Genomic DNA, 21580 nt, shown 5'->3' with positions numbered 1-21580 from the left:
CAAATCATGAGTGCCATCCAGGTCCTTATATATTCAAGAGAAGGCAGAAATCTCTGTGGCTGATAGCTCCAAAACTCAACAACTCACACTAAAACAGTAGAGATGGGTTAATAGCTCCACAGGTATGAGGAAAAATTAATATATTATCTTGGGGTGAACTGTCTAAGTAAATGATTTACAACCAGTTTCAATTCTGAGCGTACTCTATTTTCCAGTCTAAGCCGGAGCGAACAGCGGAGGAGAGCGACCGCCTCAGAAAGTTGATGCTGGAGTGGCAGTTCCAGAAACGACTGCAGGAGTCCAAGCAGAGCGACGAAGATGAGGAGGATGAAGAGGACGAGGATGTGGACACCATGATGATCATGCAGAGGCTGGAGGCTGAGAAGAGAGCAAGGGTAAGAGGGGGTGGGAAGAGGACTGAAAGACTGGAAGACAGTAGAGAAATCAAAGAAAGTGATGGAGAGGAGAGGAGATGAGGCTTGGAGACCAAGACAAGATGAGAAAAGTGGAGAGAGTGAATTAAATATTTACAGGCATTGCTGAAGGATGAAGAGGAGAAGTAAAGAAGAGAATTACTTGTCAAGTAAGAATGCCCATCATCTCTGAGTCAGAAACAAATCAGCAGTTGAGATGGGAGGGCGAGCCACAGGAAATCATGCTGATGAGGAGGGAAAAACAGAACCAGCTTTTAAATGCTAGAAGGGGAAATGACTTCCTGTCCGGCAGCGCTCCCACTATGAATGTCCTGCAATGTGCATCTGCAACATGCTTCTGTCATCGCTTTGCCATGCTGAGCTGCTTAAATCTGATTGGCTGGAGGGGTGGATGGGTGGGTTTTGGGGCAGAACAGGTGACGATGTTGTTAATGCTGCGTTCACATCGTATGGATCCAACTGTGTGACTTAAATGCAAACAGTACATGTGGTGATTTACGTTTCCTGCAGATTTTAGTTTCCTGCCCAGTGAGATGTAGGAGTTCATGATTTACAGCAAACAGCTGCGTCCTGCTGTTAAGACTGTTAAGACAACCTGTGTCACTACTAGTTTAAACTGAAATGACAACATCTGTTCCTGCTCTTCGTTAAATGAAGTCAGAACCGGAACTCTTTTTATTTGGCGTCTTTCCTATATAATGCAAATGTAGCATATCTGCTGTGTGGCTTAACAAGAATGAACCACAGTGTCTTCTGCAACCTGAGTGGATTTAGATTTAGTTTAATAACTCAGAAGAATTGCATTATTTTAACATCCCATCCTGATTTATACTGTGTTTTTAAAGTGACATGATGTAATGTTTACATGCACTTTAATATTCCACCATCATTCCGAATATAACAGTACCTAGAATTGTTTTAAATGGATCATTTCAATAGCCTCGTTTCTGAACTCTCAATTCAGAGATGAGGTCCTTAAATATTCTCTTGTCATTTAAAACCCCAAATTATTCAGTTTAATTGGAACATTATGAACAACATGGATAACAACAGGTTTTTGGATGTGTGCTAATGTCACAATGGCAACCATTTCAAGAGGTTGGTTGAGGGAGTTAAAGAGGGAGGCTGTGTTTTCTTTAAACTGTATGCACAGCAGCATGTAAATAGGAATACTGGGAATCATTGGGAATTCAGAATAGGACAAAAACTGGACTATGTTTTGCATATAAATGTAGTCCTTGGCATCAACTGTTCCATAGGTGAGAACTAGTGTTGCAGAGCAGCCAAGCCACAGAACATCTCCACAGGCTGATGATACTTCTCAGCCTTTATCCAATGTATTGGCACTAAAATGGTTCCTGGAGCTGTTACTTCCTGGAATTAATAGACATACATTTTTGTGCAGCATTATTTTAAGAATATCTGCCGTATGACTGGATGTAGCAGCACAAGGTTGTGCTGGATGGTGGATGATGCTGTGTGCTGGATGTGGCTGGATGGAGTGGGGACATGGATGGAAGGTGTTGAATCTGACAATGTGCGGCTTTGTGTGTATTTTTAAACTGATCTTCTTGAGTTATGTCCTCTTGTTATCAAACTCTTTCTGGCTGCAAGATTATAATGCAGCAATGACAGATCAGACAAGAAGGTCAAGTTTCTCTTATGATGTGTAGTCCAAAATCAAAACATTTCCTCTGTAAAGGATCCAGTCTTTGAACAATCCATGTTTTTTTTATTTGATTAATACAGATTAGAACCGTAAACATCCACTGTGCAGGATTTAGAGGTAGAAGAGGTCTACCTCTAAAGTGTCATTGTAAAATAACAAAAACACAACAAATCTTAGTTCCAGGCAATTGTACACTAATGAAAGCATAACAATATATATTTTATTATAAATTAGGAATATTTCTGTCAATAAATCCTCCCAAATCTCCCTTTAAATGAGACTTTGAGAATATTTGTCTATTCTCTTGCCCCTTTTCTTTTCTGAATAAATGTGATTAAAGTGAGGGTAAAAAGGGCTCAAAATGTATCCTGCAGTTACCCAAGTTACAACATTTATTATGGATCTTTTTTGGAAAAACAAAACAGTTAAATGTAAAAGTAAGTTATGAAGTAGTGGAGAGAAAAATGTGGAATAACGGAGCCGCCAGAAACTTGTTTTTTTTTTGTAGCATTTGGCTGCAATTGTTTGATTTTTGTATAAATTCTATTTCAGCTTCAAAATCAAAGTTTATTTATTCAAAATTTTGTTTGAAAACCAAATAGTGCCAAAATAGGGAGCTTTATTTAAAGATGTGGTGTAGTGGTTGTGCGGATTCAGATGTGGTGGATTACGGAGCTCTTAAAAAGCCAAAAAGACTCTACTTTAGCAATGTTTTCACTTTACTGTTTGTCCTCCTTTCTCCTTTCCCTTCTTTTATTTCTATTTGACTCCTCAGTTTCTCCTTCCTCCTCCCACCTCCCCTCCTGTTTTTGCTAACTTAGTTTTATTGATATCTCCTCCACGACTTCCTGTTCAGTATATGGGTATTTTCCTTTTCCTCCCTCCCTATCCTCCCCTCTCTCACTCTCTATTCTCTCTTCTTCTTCTTCTTCAGCAGCAGAATGCTGTCCCAGCTATCTCTGTTCTAGACTTGGTATGTTCTTCCTGTTAATGACGAGTATCCTCTCCCTGCCCTTACATCACTTCCTGTTTTCTGTCTGGGCTGCCCACCTGTTTCCTATCTGTCTCTCCCCACCCATCTGGACTACTGTCGTCGTTTCATTGGGGGTGTGGTCGGGGTTGGAGGCAGGGCCGGGCCATGATTAGCTTAAGAGCAGCCAGTCATGGAGTGGGGGGGGCGTCCTGGGATGCTTGGTGTTGATTGGCTGGGGAAGCTGTCCATCTCTTTGTCCACTCAAAACAACTGCTGGGGAGCAGCAAGTGAAGCTGCTGCTTAGGCATGGTGAAATCCTGATGTTTCCAAATTACAAAACCAACAGAAAACCAAACGCTTACGTGCTTCTAGGGTAGCAGAGCTGAGGTTGATGTGGTTCTTGCAGTGATGTTTTGAGTGCATATTGAGGTGGCGCCTGCATGGCTGAATGCATCACAGGGGGCGTCCAGGTCAAAGCATGACAGTCCTGTGAGCCCCCATCGCTGCCTGCACTGGGCCATGCCATGATGTTGTGGTATCCATCCATCCATCCATCCATCCATCCATCCATCCATCCATCCATCTGTGACCCGCTGAGCCTCTTTATTTTGTCTTTTTAAAGGGTCTTTTCAACCAAAACAGAATGCTTATTTTCTCACTTGGTTATTTTCTCTTGTTATCTGTCTGTTAGATAGATTTCATTTTCTCAGTCGAGGTTTCAGGTATCAATCTCTGACATTTCTGCCTGTAACATGTTTTGTGTTACAGAAATGTTATAGGCAGAAATGCTTCTATTCACATTTTTCCATTTACCTCTTACATTAATGGAAAAATTACATTTAAGATAAGTATCTGAAGTTAAACAACAAAATGAACTTTATTTTAAATCTGTTGACATACATTTGTGTGCTACCAACGGAAGGGAAAATCACACAAAGCAAATAAATTGCCTTATTTATTTTTTAAGAAAATGCTAACATAATTATTTAACATCGTAACATTGAAAAATGAAAATTAGATTTAAAACTTAATGTATTAAAAAAAATAAAGATACATTTAAAATAACATCATTAAAATGAATTAAAAAACACAATGAATACATAAAAGCTTACAAAATAACATTAGAAAGTATATACAAATCTTAAGTGATTTTGATATTTTACACTCAATCCAAGTACAATAAAATATTGTAATACGTAAAAAATAAAACAAACTTAAAACATTTAGATTACAGACCTTAAACCAGTATGATTATTGTATTTTATTATAAATTCAAGATAAAAATCATCTCTCAGAATATTTCCAAAGACTGTCTCGATGTGCAAGTGTCTCCGTTCATCCCCATTAAAACTGTTAAGAGTGAAAAATGTAGTTTTATTGTTTAAGCACCACGATATTTTCTTTCCACCCATGTGTCAAAATATGTAGTTTTGAAATTTGGTTGAACTGACCCTTTAACCACCATCCAGCTCAGAAAAAAAGGTCTGTTTGTTTTGTTCATCCCACTGGGTTTATGCTGGGATGGTTTGTTGTCAGTCCATTTCTGCAGCAGCCCACTGAGCTTACAGCCACTTGAGGTGCGCCTGATTTATTCTCCTTCTCCTGCTTAGTGGGACTTTTCACTGTTCTGTACACAAACAAAGTCAAACACACCTGAAGTAGCTGCAGGAGGGTCTGTCTTTGTTTCCGCTGCCTTGTTCTGGTTGCTGTTGTTGTTGGTCTCTGCATGTTCAGCAGTGTGTGTGCCTGCCTGTGCTGTGTGTTTGCAGTGCACACTGCTCCGCCCCTCTGGAGCAGTCCTGTGAAACAAAACAAACGACTACACAACATGTTACAACATTATTGTCCAAACGGTTCAACAGCATCACTGGATGTGGAGATGTTGTCAGAGTTATAATTCATGTCGTGCTAACTGTTTTCTTCTTTGCATGTGTGCCGTTTGGCATGTTGTTCTCTGTGTGTGTGTGTGTGTGTGTGTGTGTGTGTGTGTGTGTGTGTGTGTGTGTGTGTGTGTGTGTGCGTGTGTGTGTGTGTGATCAGTTGCAGGACGAGGAGCGACGGCGTAAGCAGCAGCTGGAGGAGATCCGTAAGCGGGAGGCGGAGGAGCGACAAAAGCAGGAGGAGGAGAGGAGGTGGAGGGAGGAGGAGAGAGCCAAACGAGAGGCCGAGGAGAAGGTCGGTTTGTCTGTCCGTGACGTTAGAGGAGAAATTATGCGTAGTTAATGAAGAGAAAGTACTGTAGGATGTTGTGATAATGTAGACCTGAGCCAGTCTGCTGATGGGATAAGAGATCGTATCTTCAAAATACCCTCTCTTCATTTGTGTCCTTTATATTTGAGGCTGGAAAAGCCCCCAAACTAGTATTTCGACCATCATTCAACACTACAGTGAAATCATCTGAAAGCCAAATCTGTGTTTACTGGTGGCACAAACTAAATATCAAATTATGTGCCCCAAACGAAGTAGATTAACTCCCACAGAGTTTGTATGAATTTAAAATAACCAGAAAATTGAGTTACACGGAGTAGTTCAGAATTGTACAGAATACACTTACTCACTTAGAAGAGACAGTCTGGCACTTCCAGCCACAACGTGTGGGTAGGCTGTCCAAAGTGGCCTGCTGTTTTAAGAAATTATGATATAGATTACTGTTTATGCCAATTTTTGTTGGTGAAAATGTTTATAAATCTGTAATATCCCCAATTAATGACCAGCACCTTTTTACATCTTTACTAAACATACAATAGTTGGTTGCTTTAGGCTTGTTCATTGAGTGTCATTCCAAGGTTGCTTGTATTTGATGACCTGAGAAAGAGAGTAAACAATAAACAATGATGACTCTAACGGAGCAACCAACCCAAAGCATTGCAATTTGATGACTTGGAAATTATACTCCACAATTGGCTCTCTCTCTCCAGAGTGGCTCACCCCATCTTAAATTTCAGTTTTGCTCTTCCACGAGAAAAAGACTAAGCAGCTCTGTTGTAACATGATGTATCAATGATTGATCTTTAAAGGTGCTGGTAGGTGGGTTTTGTAGCCATTGGGCAGAGCCAAGCGTTTCCCCTGTTTTTGTGCTAAGCTACGCTAACCGGCTGCTGGCTGTAACTTCATATTTACAGTTGAGAGATGAGACTGGTGTTGATCTTCTCATCTGATTCTTTGCAAAAAAGTGAGTGAGTGTATTTCCAAAGAGATCCAAATTCCTTTAGATTAACAGGCATTTTATCAGTTTGAGTAGTATGATAAAATCTATGAATAAGTTTATTAGGCTTTCATCCTCACTTTTATAACAAGGTTGTAATTAATGCAGTATAAAACACCTACATAATGTCAGTGACAGACTATATTTATATGGCTCATATAGATTTAAAAAAAAAAAAGAAGAATATTAGTCCCAAATTACCGGTCCAACCTGAGGATGTACAGCGGCTTTAGAAAGTACTCAGATCCCTTTGCTTTTTGCAGTTTGAGTGGTAGATTTAATGTAAAACTGATTCTTCTTTGGCAATAAATTCTACACACCCTAATTTACCCACCAGAGCTTTTTACTTTGAATATGAAAGGGACTGAATATCTGAGGGAAGAAAGGTAGAACAAGTTATAGTTTTTGTGTTTGTTGCTGTGGATTGTTGAGTGAAGAATTAAATGCCCCCCAAAAATGTAGTAATACAGTATCCAACAAGTGAGTGGATCTTAATACTTTCTGAAGCCACTGAATATCCTGTATGCTGCAATGACTTGAGCTTTGTTTTTTGTTTCTTGTTCTTTGTCCAGTATATTGAATTTATATAAACAACTCCGCTAATGTGGAGCGGCTAAATGTTCCTACAATAGATAGAAAATATTTCCAATTTGACATAATGTTTTTGGAGGTTCTTTTCTTTGGAGGTTTTAAACGACCAGTAGTCTAATCCGGTGCCCACCCGTCCATTTCTGTCTTGTGTGTTAAATCAAACATACTCAGTGTTTTTATCATTGTGTTGTGTCCATCGACATTACCATGGTTACATTATTCTGGTGCGTTTGTCCTGTGAAGTGTAGAGCACCGATCACACCACTGGTTGTTTAAAACTCAGAGAAAAGTATTTCGCAGAGCAAGTTTAACTTTTAATGGAATCGCTAAGACAGTTTGTAGTGATATACATTTTGTTTTTAAAATGTTCTGACTGTTAATCTGGTGCTGTTTGTTTATTATAAAGATGTCCAACTGCATGTCCTCATCCTGTGCACCCCCACCCTATGTGATGTGTTGCTGTTGTCATGTTATTTGCTCCCACCCACCTCAAGCATGGGACTCCATCGTGTTGTCGTTGTTGTGTGTCAGGAAGTTATTTCAGTTTTTGGGGGGAAGCAGTTATGATTTCGTGAGTTTTTTTTTTTTTATTTGGATTTTATTTTATTTCTTTGTTACCATTTCCATCCAGCATTGCTCTAGAACACCGTGTTTAGGGAATGCCGCCCACCCTCCCACTTTTCCCAACAAACCACATGCTTTTACAATCAGTTCATGCACACACACACGCAGACACACTCAGAAATCTACACCCACCCACCTGCCTCATTCCCACCCTCATCCATACCGCACATAACCAGAAAACCCACTCATTCAGAACCCACACACCCACTAATCCCTCCCAGTTTCTTCAGATTCAACCATCAAAAGCAGCTCGGATACATCCACAGCACTACAGACCACTCGACTACACTCAGCCTCCGACACATGAAATGGACCCCCCAAAAAACGCGAAGATAATCTGACATCAGAAGCATCCAGATTGAGCACATGTGACCCGGAGCGGCTGGTCGAGCTCCAAACCCAGAAATCCAAACACATTCCTCCAGTGTAGATTCATGTGTAACATCACAGGCCCTCCCTGAAAGTGTAGATACTGGAGCTTAGCCACTGGAGACACAAAAAAAACTGCCCACAAAACCATTTAGTGTACACAGAGAGAACCGAGGCACACATGGACACACAGTTAGTGCACACATGCACACAAATCCATGGTGAGGGGGAGGGCAGATGGTGGTAGACAGGGTGGTCCAGGGAGCAGCGCTGGTTTACCATTTGCAGCCAAGTTTTTAGGTGGTGTGGATCGGTCGAAGCAGGTTCTTCTTCCAGATTGCTGGACCAGTCAGAGTAGATTTTTTTTAAAGAAAAACAGCATGTTTGGCAGCGATAGAACAACAAAGTCCTGGACTTATTTCTGCAGTTTGGACAGGATCAGAGCCAGTTTAGGAGAACCAGACAACTGCTGGATGCGGCAAACCAGGAGGGTTCAGTCCAGCTCAGGGGCGACATTTCTAAAACTGTTATTGGATTTATTCTGAAGCATAATCATAAGATTTTAAATGGAATGTAAATAGTTTCACAACCTTACACTTGGCAGTAAAAAGTTGTTTTAAGAGGCAAACGCAGATGTGGTTCTGGTGTGATTTTCTGAGCAGCCTCCCCTTACAAATCAGATAAAACAAGTTGAATCAATCATGAAGATGAAAAGTGACTTGATTCATTGTATTTAATAATATTTTAAATAGTTCACTCATTAGTCAATGAGTAGAACTACAGAATGTGAGATGTTTAATAATTTGTCAAGTAGGTAAAATGGATGTGAAATGAGGATTTGCTGCTTTTCTTTGTTGGTTCAAGTTAATTTGAATAAAAAAGCAACTGATTTGTCTTTGAATAAAATAATGCAGCCAGAAAATAATCTTGTAATATTGCATCCATTCAGACTATTGAGAAAAGCAGAGACAGAACACAAATACAAAAATCTTTTCCCAAAGAGGGAAAGTCATTTAAGTCAACACTTAAACACACTTCAAGGACTATTCAAGGGGGCTCCAGAACTTGTAAGTTAAAAGTTGCAGCTTTAAGATGGAATTCGACTTCCAGACCCTCTTTATAAATGAAGCCCCTGATCTTGGACCAGTATGAATCATTAGTGATGTGCTGCAGGTCTGTCATCTGGTAGACATGGTGGACTTCTTGCTGTATATTCTAAGGCAGCCCAGTTAGAGCAGGTGTGGTTCGTCCCAGGAGAATGTTGTTAGACTGATGTGGGTTTACTTGTAGTAGTAGAAGAGTTGTTGTAGGTGAATAGGTCCCCAGTTGTATTCTGTAGCTGATTAGCTAGTTAATGTCCATTACAGAGGTGAGAGCCAATGAGAGTGGAGCTTACTAACAGGTTGTCCCTCCCTTAGAGGAGACAGGAGGAGGAGTACTACACTCGCCTGGAAGCAGAGCGGCGCCGGCAGCACGAGGAGGCCGAGAGAAAGCTGCTGACGCCTGACGAGCCGGCCGGTCTGTATCGGCCCCCGCTGCCCCGGGACTACCAACCCCCTGCCCCCCACAACCCTACTAACACCCCCCCGCCCCCCCCACAGAGAAACACCTCCTACCTCAAAACCCAGGTCACCTCCCCCGACACGCTCTACACCGCCAAGTTTGTCTCCTATGCGGGCGACGAGGACGAAGACGAGGACGCAGGGAGTGGCGGCGGCGGCAGCCAATCAGGTCAGGTGAAGCTGTCGGCGACCCGGAAGTCGTATGGCGACCTCCCGGCCTCCGCCTACTCTAATCACAAGCCTCAGCCGCCGCCCACTGCGCGCAAGCCCCGCCCCGTTTCTGACGGCATCTTCCTGTCTGGCTCGTTCCAACCGCCATTCAACAACTCCAACAGTACAGGCCCCCCCCTTCCTGCCAAACCCAGCTCCATCCCCCCCGGAGGCTATAAAGGTAGACCCAGAGAGAGAGGAGAGAGGAGTCAGGCTCGCCACAGCGCCCTCCACAGCTCCCGTACCTCCCTCTCACTCACTCATTCTTCATTTTTACCTTCATAGTTTAGTTTGTCTTTATTTTTACTTGTTTTTCAGTAGAGAGGTCTTCTGCCTTTTTCCATTTTCCACCGTCTACTTTTTCCTTCTTTTACATGTTTGTCCGAATTTTTTTTTGTCGTCAATCAAGTGCCTCCGTTCATCACTTTATGTTTTTATATGTGGAAAATTTCCTCCCTCTCCTCAAAACGAATCAGACTGTTCTTGTTTTGTATTTTTATTTATGTTGGTTTGTTAAAACACCTCCTCCTGTCCCCGGTAATTTTTCTCCTCCTCGTCTTCCTCCAATCACCACTCCCCCTTCCCCCCGACACACACACAAACCTTCGATCAGCACAAGCGAAACAGAAAAAGCAATCGATAATCACGCCACCACTTTTTGCTGCAGATTGAGACCCATCAGAGCCAATCATAGTACTGTTGGTGTTGTCGCTCGCCGCCTCTTTTGTGTCTGGTTTGTTGCTGCTTGGGTTCGGGGGGCGTGGCCCGCCCGCCCCCTTCCTGCGCCGTGGCTCTGCTTAGCGGTGTTTGCTTTAAAGGGAAGGAGACACACCATTGGCTTTACACACCTCATCAATCACCCGATCAAAAACCAATCAGCTCTCATTTCATCAACACGCAAAAAGTCACACAGAAGCAGTGTGTTGAGTGAGAGGCCTCGTCTGTCTGTGGATGTTTCAAAAGCTTCTCATGGATCAAACATTTCAAGCTTCTGTTACTCGGCCGCTCCCAGCAGTAGTCATCCATTACAGCTGCTTATATTCAGGATATTAAAGGTCACATCTGGGCCATAATTGCCTCTTAAAGAAACATATTTATCGCAAGGTTAAAAGGAGCCTTTCTTAACATAGATCAGATATTAAACAGCTGCTTTTCTTGGTTTATCCATCTCAAATATCATGTCAAGATAAGCATCGCAGCTTTTCTCTAAAAGGCCTCATTGTTGGAAAGAGATATCCAACAGTAGACGGGTCAAACTGCAGTCAGTTGGCAGCTGGCAAGTCATTTGTGCTCCCAGAATATCCCTCCATGATTTATACCCCTGACACACTGCCTTTGTTCAAAATGACTCAAGGAGATAAAAGTGATGAAATTCATCCTGTATGACTTTCGGCTGTTTTTTTTTTTTTTTTTGAGGTATATGCCAAAAAACACTGGACTGTCAAATATGAAGAAGATTAATGTTACATGTCTAACTTATGGTTTTCAACAAATTTCCCAAGATTAATTTAATAATACTGATAATAATAATTAACTCTATTTATATAGTTTTATAGTGCTTTACAAAGAAAATAAAAGCAGACATTTTTGGGGACAAGTTAAAATGAAAATATGCCCAAAAGTATCAAAAAATATAAAATAAAAACCCAAGAAATGTTCAAAATCTTCCCAATTTCAGACTTTTTTTTTTAATACATAAACATTTAACATTCAGGACTTTTTTCTTCTTTTGTTAAAAGAACATGTTTATAATTGTCAAACTAAAAGTCTTAAAAAAAGAGGAATTGTTTTGGTATCTGCAGATAAACTCATGTCCGTATCAGTACTGCCAGCAGACTTGATGTTGAGGCGCCTTCACTGTCCGTCATGAAGCTCTTCATGTGTAACAGTTTGAACAGCCACAGACAAACAGAAGTCCGAGTGCAGCACAGTCTGAACGCCACCACCGCCTGAGGTCCAGGAAACGGCTGCCTGCACCTTCAAAATAAACCTCCACCACCTCTGCTGCTTATTGAAAACTCATCCGAGACCTCACGGAGAACTTTGTGTTTTTTTTTTTTTACTCCAATCAGTAAAATCATCCCACTAACGCCCCACTACCTCCCTACCTACCTGCCCCAGCCACCTCCCCCTCCACCCACCTCCCCCACCTCCCTCATGAAATAAATAAAATCTGCATGTTCTCACACACGCATCATAAACACACACACACACACACCCACACACACACTGCACTCTGGCTGCCAGCAGCTCACCCAGTTAACCGGCTTGATGTCTATTGCTTTTTACTGCCTGTGCGTAGCTTCCACCAGGCTGCTCCGCGCTCTCTTTATTGGTCTCTTCTTCTTTGCTCCCTCCTTCCTCACTCTGCCTGTCTCTGTTCGTCTGTCTGTTTTCATTTCCCAAAGTGCTTAATTTGACTCCCTGTACGTGCCGTGTCGTCTGCCTTGTTTGTTTTGGTTTTTTTTCCGGCGCTCTCAGCTGATCCTTCATCTCGCCTGTCAGTCTGTGTCTCTGCTGTCTAACGCTGCAGCTTTACTAAACCTGACTACAACTCCCACAGGGCATTGCGGCAGGTTCAGGTGACCCCCCCCGAGCGGCACCTGAGTCTCTGGCTCCCTGACATACGAGTGTAAAAATGTATTGAATGGTTTGATCAGCTGGCAGCTCCAAAAAGCCCGCGGGTCAGGCTTTTGATGAAAGATGTGGCCTCGGATAATTTTTTCTTTTTTAATCAGAATGAAACTACAAGAAAAACACGACTGACGCCAGAGAAAGCTACAAATTCAATCATCCCCAGAGACGGATGTTCTAACAAAACTGTGTATTGGTACAGAAAAAACAAGAACAATGACTTTTTTAGCCTCCACTGGCCTCCAAGATAACTGAACCAGGGTGGAAGAAAAACATTCACAATCTTTGAGAATCCTTGAAAAGCCAGTGGACGACTTCTTAGTGAATCTTGAGAATTTTTCACAGCGCCAGAAGTATAATTTTCATCTCTTCTGGCTCCACAGAGGAATGTTACTGGCCTTCGACAGGGGGTTGTTTCCCTGTGGTTACTTTGTTCTCTGCCAGTTTGTGTTCATGTGGTTTGAGGCTGAAGTGGGGACCCGGCTTGATCCCGACCCAAACTACACTGCAGATCTCGTCCCTCTGCTTTAGTGCCGTAAATCCCATAGAGAGGGGCCTCGGAGCTGCCAGCTGGACGGATCCAACTGGGTTCACACCCCATCACTGTGTCTGCATCTGAACTGTACCAACCCCCACAAACCCACCGCCGCCGCGCCATCTCGTCTAAAACAACAGAGCCAACATGCATTTGGAATGCAAGCAGAGTTACGACTGGACGCTTAACGTCTCAGTCCAGGGTTGTTTCTGGGTCAATACCTGCCGTCTGGTAGGATTCAGCCTCTGTTTTCAATCAGAAAGAAGAACGTTACTCTACTGTTGTGCCACAGAGAGAGTCTGCAGGGTTTTATTCTCTACATTTAAACACATATTAGCAGTGTTTCAGCAAGTGTAATGACAAGTGGTCACGGTGCTCCATTGGTTGTGCTTCCATGATTGTATTTTTACACACTTTGAAGTGTCGCATTAGAAAAGGTTGACAGAAGCTGCAGAAATTCTAAAAGAAAGTTCTCAGGCACACTTAAGGTGTTTTTTGGCTTTTTTTCCAAGGACGAGTGAATGCACTCCATGAAAAGACCTTTTCAGGATTAGTTTTAACGTAGTGAACATTCAACCAGTGTGACTCATCAGCTGTCTCCACGCCGATAGAGGAAAAAAGCAATTAGATGGAAGCAGCTGTTGTAGATTTGTGACTTTTCATTGGCTTTGTTGACAGTTACAGAGACCAAGAATATCTCCAGTCTTGAATCAGCAGGTAGAAACGATCGTTTTTCTTTCCTGCTGAAATAAAAACCTGCAGACTTCTGGGTCACATATTTGTGAAGCGTCTCTATTGAGCCTGGACGTTGGTGGAGTTTGGAAAGACACAGGGACACATGTGCCAACTGTTTAACATCCACTTTCGGAGTCAGAGGTCGGGGTCACCCTCCTAATGTTAGTTCCACGAGCTTTAACCGAGCTCTGTGTCACAATGGAGAGGTTTTTTATTTTAGTCACACTTCCATACGGGAGCTTTTATCTTCACAACCTGGCTTCAATATTTGATATAAAGGGCAACAAGAAAATCTGTCAGAAGTAAAAAATAAGTGTTAAGAAACATCAGACATGCTTGATGGTGACCTCGGCCTCAGACCAGACCCACACTTCCACAGACCATTATGCTGCTTTGGAATGGCCCTTTAACAGCTTTTTAACGCTCTCTCCCTCTCTTTTCTCGGCTCGCTGCTCTCCTTTGATGAGATCTGATATTTTCTGCCTAACGCTTCTTCAGAACCCGTTCCCTCTCTTCCCTCCTTCTGCTCAGGCTGGTCTGTGGGAAATGAAGTGACGTCGAGTGGAGAGGCTGCTGGGTAAAGGCGACCGTGGTCTCTGGTCAATAATCAATACTGTTACAGGAGATGATGGGCGTTTTTAAAAGGTGCCTCTGTGGTTTAAAACTGCAGCTAATTCCCTTCAAGTTGTGGGAGTAAAGGGACCAGAGATCTCTCCAGCCGTCACCCAGCAGCTTCTGTCTCACATATTTTCGGATGACAGAACCTGTACATGAACGATGCTGACTCATATCTCGCTGCTCTGTCTGTCTGCTGTGTGGCTTTCTGAACGTCGGACAGGATTTAACTCGTACACTGGAAACTCAGCTGGAGTTGTAGGATCAGGAGAGGTCTACAAGGACCCGCGAGACAAATGGACGAAGAGGTGAGCGCTCCTTTATGTTCCTGTCCTCTGGCTCCATTCCAGTTTCTGTAATAGTAGGCTAAACCTGTGTAGCCAGGAGCTCCTGATGTAAGGTGCGGCTCACCTGGCTGTGTAGAAAAAGGTGAATCCCAGTTACCAGCCGTTCTTGTGAACATGATATCTCAGGAATGCTTTGAGGGAATTACTTCAAATCTGGCTCCATCGTCCTCTTGGACTCGAGGCTGAGCGGATTGGATTTTGGTGGTCAAAGATCACTGTGACCTCAAAAATGTGTTTTCAGCCCAAACCCAAGAATGAATCCGCTAATGATGACAAATGTCTGTGTAATGTCCTGCAAAAACAACATCCTGGCAAATGTACGACACCATAACTCGGGAACAGAAGGGGAGATGGTGAACATGCTTCACATTTGGTCGAACACTGAATCTGTGACATTAATCTTCCTTCGTTCCACATCCAGGTTCGAGAATTTGCAGCTTCTTCGCATTCGACTTTATTGGCCAAACACGTGAACACTTAACTAACTTACACATGAACTGACCTACAGTAGCAGACAGTCGCAGTCGAGCACAAATTTAGCAGATTTTGAGCATCAGTTGATTGTGTTTCCATGTGAAGAAGCTCCTCTGAAAAAACAAACAGTCTTCAAGTGAAGGCGGCATGTTTCTCATTCTACTCTGAGCTGGTACTTCTAGTTATGTTTTATTGAGAGTCCTGACCTTTTTAAAGATGAGATGCACCTTTACTGATCACCTGTGGGAGAAATTTAGTTGACTGGCTTTACAAGGAACAAACAGTGTGTAAGAAAATCAGAAAGTACCAGCAGAGGTAGAAGATGAAGAGAGAAATGAAATGGAGTAAAATATAGTCAACTGAATAAGATAAAGTAGAATAGAAGGGCTTGTTTTATTTACTGGTTCCACAGTAAAGGACAGAAAACAAATGATTCTAAGATGTGCAAAGTTCGTTGAGGTCAAACAGCATCTTAAACTACTCTTAGACGAAGAACACGTTGGTCTGAGAAAGAACTAAGTGTATTTTAATTTTAAGTGTGGTATTGGTACTTCTACTTCCGTAAAGAATCTGAATACTTTCTTCATCAGCTGTTATCATTTTTGGACTTTTGTACAACTTTGTGTATTTTTCAGATACTTAAAGATATGTATATTAATTTATTTATATATTTAGTATTAGTTCCACATGTTTCTCTTTTCATGTGCGCGTATTTTTAGATCCAGGTGACAAGCTGGCACATGATGGTTCTACTGAACTAAATACTGAGTACAAAATAATAGAACAAATTCATTTCTTGTAAAGTAAACATCATTTTAGATTATAGAAATATAAATACATGGTTTTTGCAGGTCCTTAAAAAAATCTTAAAATGACTCTTTTAAAAGCCTTAAAGTAATTGAAGTGTTGTAATATTAGATATTTGAGGTCTTAATTGCCACCACCATTTGATCCAATTTTAATGTATCCATCCTTTACTTTAGTTTGGTCAAAATGTGTGTGTGTGTGTGTGTGTGTGTGTGTGTGTGTGTGTGTGTGTGTGTGTGTGTGTGTGTGTGTGTGTGTGTGTGTGTGTGTGTGTGTGTGTGTGTGTGTGTGTGTGTGTGTGTGTGTGTGTGTGTGTGTGTGTTTTGCAGTCAGGAGCAGGAGAACTCGATCCCCAGCGGCGCTCCGGAGAGTCTGACCTTCAAGGAGCGCCAGCGTCTCTTCTCTCAGGGGAAGGAGGTTTCCAACAAGGTCAAAGCTTCGCGCAAACTCATGGAGCTGGAGAACGAGCTCAACACCAAGTAGACCCGAGCCGTTCGCCTCCCAGTGCCACCTTTTTTCTTTTTGCGGCGATGTTGCCTCCCGACGACATCACCGCAGTAACTCTAAGGTGCTCCTGGGGGAAAACATGGGGCGGAGAGAGCCGGCGCTCGCTTCCCTACCACTGACCGTCTCCTCCTGTTTGTGGTTTTTTTTCCCCCCCTTTCTTTTTTTTATTTTAATCATTGAATAACTGGACCATTCACTTTTTGACGTAGCTATATCGTTGCAATAGGAGAGACATTTATGGCTTAAAACTTTCTTCCCCCTCGTTAAGGTCTGTCAAAGATATATAATGATAAAGCACTGTAAAAAAGTTTTAATTGTATCTAGTGAGAAATTGAGAATCACAGGACAAAGGGGGATATATTTTTGTTTATAAAATGGTTCTTGGGGCGAGGGATGGAGAGAAGTTTGTCGTCATTTTAATTTTTTTTTTTTTTTTTTTTTTTAAATAGCTCACTGAAATATGAACAATTTTATGGTGTTATTTTATGCTCTTTTTGTGCATCCTGTTGTTTTCACACTTTTAATTCTTTCTTGCCAGCAGAAATGCCCACGTTTGAGCTCCAGACCAATCTTTATTTTTATTTTCTTGTTTTTTTTTTTTTTTAATTCAATTCTCAGTGAGTGGAAACACTGTTATTTCATTCCGTAGCAGGAAAGCATGGGATTTTTCTTTTTCTTTTTGTGATGTTTTAGATAAACTCTGAAAGGTTCTCCAGAGGAGGACCAAACAGTCCAGAGAAGGATCTTTAAGTGCACAACATTACTGTAAATATTTGGGTCCACAACTGTCTCACTCTTTTTTACTACTGTAGAAACCTGCCAGGCTACTAAAAACTGCAAAACTAATGTGATTTAATAGATAATCCAACAGGAAGTTCTGCTAAAACTGGACTGTGTCCCCGCTGCCCCTCACTGTCAGTGGAGTCAAGTTTTTAAATGTTTCGCCCCAATCTGAGGTATCTCTAATTTTACTTTGTTTTAAATCTAATAGTCATTTTTTGAAGAGTTGTGTGAGATTCATTTGATTGATTGTTTGCAAAGTTCAAGCCGGAAAAAGGATTTCTTTCACTCACAATGTGATTAATGTTGGTTTTCACGATAGAAAAATAAATTAAAACTACTCCTTGAGTCCTTGTTTGCTTCTCAGATATTTATTTCAAACCTTGTGGAAAAAAAAACATACTTGCACAAAAACTTGTTTTTAATATTAAAATATGTATCTGCAAACTGTTCTGAGGAGTGGATTACATTTGGGACCACTCGTACTGTGGTGATGATCTGTGTCTTTCTGCATTAGAGACAGAGGTGTTCTGTTCTTACACCAGCTGTGGTTTTGGGGAAATCCAGATGTTTGTTTTTGTTTTGTTTTTTTTAGGACTGGATTCAGGGTGACAGAATCGTGATTGTACAAATATATATACACACAATTTCCATGATCACATTCACCACCACTGCTGCTGTGCTGATGTAGAAAAGGAATGCACTTCAAACCCCCGGTGTGAACAAAACAAAACACGATTTAAAACTAGTGATGTCTTAAATGTATCTCTCTCCTGCAGTTTGTTTGAGTGACTCCATCCTGTGTGTGGATTTATTTTTATTTTTCTCTCCAGGAGCCTCCACTAAAACTGATTCTACAAGATAAGATGCTGTTATTATAACTGACCTGTAAAAACTCTACAGACGTGTCTCCTCTTCCCCCACAACAGCAACGACAACAACTACTACTACTACTACTCCTTTCTAGGTTTCAAAATGAACTGAATCATTTAAATGGTTTCATGTTTAGCCTTTTGTAAATCATTAATAAATACAGATTTTTCAGCAGTGTGGGCTGGATGTGTGGTCTTTTGTCAATGCGAGTGTACATTGATTTGATCTGTGTGGTGATTGTATGCAGACACTCTGGTCTTTAACTTTTTTTTTGTACATGAGTATTTCCATTTAGTTTATACTTCCCCATTTATCTCTTCCGCTGCTGCATTTACTTTCTGACAGTTACATTTTAGTTAGTTGACCTTTTTGATTTTAATTGTGCAGATCTGCCATCACTGTTTTGAAGCGAATGCCGTCTCTTAGAATATAATTAGTGTTATTTAACGGCGGATGTTTAATTTTTCAAACGCGTCTCTGAGAATGAGTGTTTTTACCACAGACTCAGAAGTGGGCAACATGTTGTGCACCACACCCGTATTTGAAGCTGCGACATTTCTCCTCTGTGATTGGTCGAATGTCAGAAGCTGGAGAGAATTCACCATGACGATTGGTCGAATGTCAGAAGCTGGAGAGAATTCACCATGACGATTGGTCGTTGTTGGAGCCACACAATGTTAACATTGTCACATGTGCGTCTCCGTATTAAAATGAATACTGTAACAAGCTTCAACGTCCTCCTCAGTGTTGTGAAACGTTAGAGCGATGTCACCTGACATTTGTGCATGTCAGTCGATCGACCACAATAGAACTATATTCTAGTCTAAACCTGTTTAGATACAACAGAAATAAGTGTTTATTTAGGCTTTAATTAACAAATGTGTAATTCAGATCTCCAACCCATAACGTCGGGATGACCGAGCGGTCTAAGGAGCTGAGGGACCTCCAGGTCAGCCACCGTGGGGTCGTCTGGGATGTCGACAGGGTAGCACCACCACGGCCCTGGTTCCACCTATGGAGTCCCTCCAGTAGGTAAGCTTGAAAATTCAGGCTGCTGGCACTGGTCCCTAGAGGGACATTATCAAATATTAAATTATGAAATACTCTTGGATTATACAGCACATGAACCAACATGTCTGAAAGACACAAACCTGGTATGAAGCGGTTCAGGTGGAGATGAAAGGCCTCCAAAGATGTCGAGCCTCTGGCACCTCTGGCACATCTGTATGTTGGTAGCTGCAAACCTCCCTTTGTGAGCTCCTCTGTTTTGGTGTACAGAGCAACACCTGGCAGCACCTCCAGTCCAAAACTTACGTTGTTACTTCATATAGCTGCTCTACATGAAACACTATTATTTAGCTTTCAGGTGTCATTTCTGATTTGAGTGTTTCTTCTTTTATACTCTTAATAACCTTGAGAAATATATGGATAGAAACACATATACTTTAACTGTGTTTGAAACTGAGTTATATTGTGACTTACTAAGACAGCAATGCTGGCTGGGGAACTCGTGACTTGGGTCTGTAAAGAATTCAATGTAAGTAACTCGTACAAACACCGAACAAAGACCTCTGTCCTGGTCTCTGCATTGGACATTTCTCAATCTGAAAATAACAGTTGCACATTTGATCCAATCAACCACAGATTAAATAACTGATTTTCATTTGTGTCGTCACACAGATATAATGCAAATTATTTGTTCATGACATGTTTATCAGCTCATAGGAACGTGGCCTTTATTGCATTTTATACAAATTATAATGTGTATGAGTATTGTGAGAGTAAATAACAATGAATACAAGATACTGTACACAGTGATTATACTGAATATACTCATACCATCTGACTGAGGGCAAACTACTTCTTCTGCCTGGGAGCTGGTCTGTTTGCTTCACCTGCAGGCAAACTTCCTCAGGCGGGACGTCCACTCCATCGCCTTGTGGGACTTGGAAAATGTTGCTTTTGGTGACATAAATTCATGAACATTTCAAATGAATGAAAACAACGTGAAAACTGGCGCATGAGAGCTAGACCGTGACATGAAAAACACCAGAGTTAGTTTTGTGAATTGGCTTAAGTGGCAAATTCAAGTTAGCAAAGCTAGTGTCTAAAAGTGGTGAAGATAAAAATACGTATTCGTATAACAACCCTAAACTATGTTTGTTTATATATGTGAATTTAAAGGATTTGGTAGAAATATTCTGCTTCAAAATCATCCATAAACTTACGTTATCAAAAAGCCCCAATCATTCATTGGTAACATGAATGTCGGTCATATAATTTAACACAACAGGTGAAATTACTTTTCTGTATAAAGTTGCAATGTGTACAGCAGGGTGATAAATGTATAAAATAAAATACTCGCCATTTCACTTGCTGTCCGACTTCTGTTGTCTGTCACTCGCCTCAAACTCCGCTTCGGAAACGACGAAGGTTACCGCAAATCTTCTCGGCTTCGCTCGGCTCCGTCCAACATTTCTCCGTCGTGATTGGTCAAATGTTGGAGCTGGGCGAAGGCGATTGGTGGAGGAATGTTGGAGCCGCGGATTTGATTGGCCGTCATTCTCCAACATTGTGAAATGTTGGATGTCGCACTCTCCCCCGGAGACGTGGGTGCGAATCCCACTCCTGACAGCAACTTTTTCATTAACATACATGTAAGGGAAGGGGCAGCTCACTTTGACCGACTGAGTTCTCTCAGCCAAGCATTTGGAGTTATGCTTTTCCCCTGAATGTAACAGTGACATTTTGTTTCTCTTTGCTCGTTTGCACAACTGATAACTTGGATCAAAAATGTATTTAATGGCGACAATTTAGTAATTTATGCAAAAATGACTTCTCTGGAAGTTTGTTTGTTTGTGACACAGAAACAACACGTGCTGATTTTTATTTGTATTTGTTTCAAAAACAACAGAAGTGAAATGTGCATAGTGAAATGATTATCTGTCATCCATCAGCGTTCTAAGCGAACTCCACCTCTTAGAAGAGAATCTGTATTACTTATCTTCGGATGTTTCATATTTACCCGCGTCTCTAAGAGTGACTTGTTTTTACCATTGACCCGGAAGTGAACGACCGCATGTTGCGCACACGTTTTTACATATTAAAATATGTTCAACGCCCGTTAAACCTAGTAAGTCTAATGTTCCTTTTATTGCAGCTGGCGACACCTTTATAATAATGGACTCGGCGGAAGAAGCTTAACGTTAACACAGTCACATGTGCGTCACCGTATTAAATAGAATAGTGTATCACGCCTCAACGTCCTCCTCAGTCCTGCACGGTTAGAGCAATTGGAATGTTACGTCACCCTCACGGAAATCACAACGCAATGAAAAACGAAAAACAAAAATGGCGACTTGATGGTGAATATATCGTAATTCGGCGATTCAAACCGTATCGTCAGGATGGCCGAGCGGTCTAAGGCGCTGCGTTCAGGTCGCAGTCTCCCCTGGAGGCGTGGGTTCGAATCCCACTTCTGACAATAACTTTTTCATGTACATACACATTACTGACAGACACGCTACTCACACATGTCAGAGTTTTCTCAGCAAGACACCTGAGTCTGTACTCATTGCCTGAATATATCTGTGACATTTCATATCTCTTTGCTCATTTGCATAACTGACAACATGG

General features: G+C 41.6%; 1 protein-coding gene and 1 non-coding gene across 17 annotated transcripts in view; both read left to right on the top strand.

Annotated features, from left to right (window-relative positions):
• Positions 1-18118, top strand: part of afdna (afadin, adherens junction formation factor a) — a 105609-nt gene extending 87491 nt beyond the window's left edge. For 6 of the 16 annotated variants that reach the window (XM_037086491.1, XM_037086490.1, XM_037086489.1 and 3 more), the window contains 6 exons: positions 216-395; positions 3038-3076; positions 5117-5251; positions 9284-9818; positions 14380-14464; positions 16114-18118. In XM_037086491.1, coding sequence (XP_036942386.1) covers positions 216-395; positions 3038-3076; positions 5117-5251; positions 9284-9818; positions 14380-14464; positions 16114-16267 — 1128 coding nt within the window. In that variant the 3' untranslated portion in view covers positions 16268-18118. The remainder of the gene's footprint in view (positions 1-215; positions 396-3037; positions 3077-5116; positions 5252-9283; positions 9819-14379; positions 14465-16113) is intronic. The other 10 variants (XM_037086501.1, XM_037086500.1, XM_037086502.1 and 7 more) reach the window with 5 other exon arrangements.
• Positions 18119-21345: 3227 nt separating this feature from the next.
• trnal-cag lies at positions 21346-21428 on the top strand. The gene has a single exon. It is a non-coding gene; the product is annotated as a tRNA-Leu (tRNA).
• Positions 21429-21580: the final 152 nt, after the last annotated feature.

This window comes from Acanthopagrus latus, chromosome 22 (genome assembly GCF_904848185.1).
Source record: "Acanthopagrus latus isolate v.2019 chromosome 22, fAcaLat1.1, whole genome shotgun sequence".
NCBI classification, from domain to species: domain Eukaryota; kingdom Metazoa; phylum Chordata; class Actinopteri; order Spariformes; family Sparidae; genus Acanthopagrus; species Acanthopagrus latus.
Note: the sequence above shows the minus strand (reverse complement) of the source record. Positions and strands in the feature narration are given on the sequence as shown.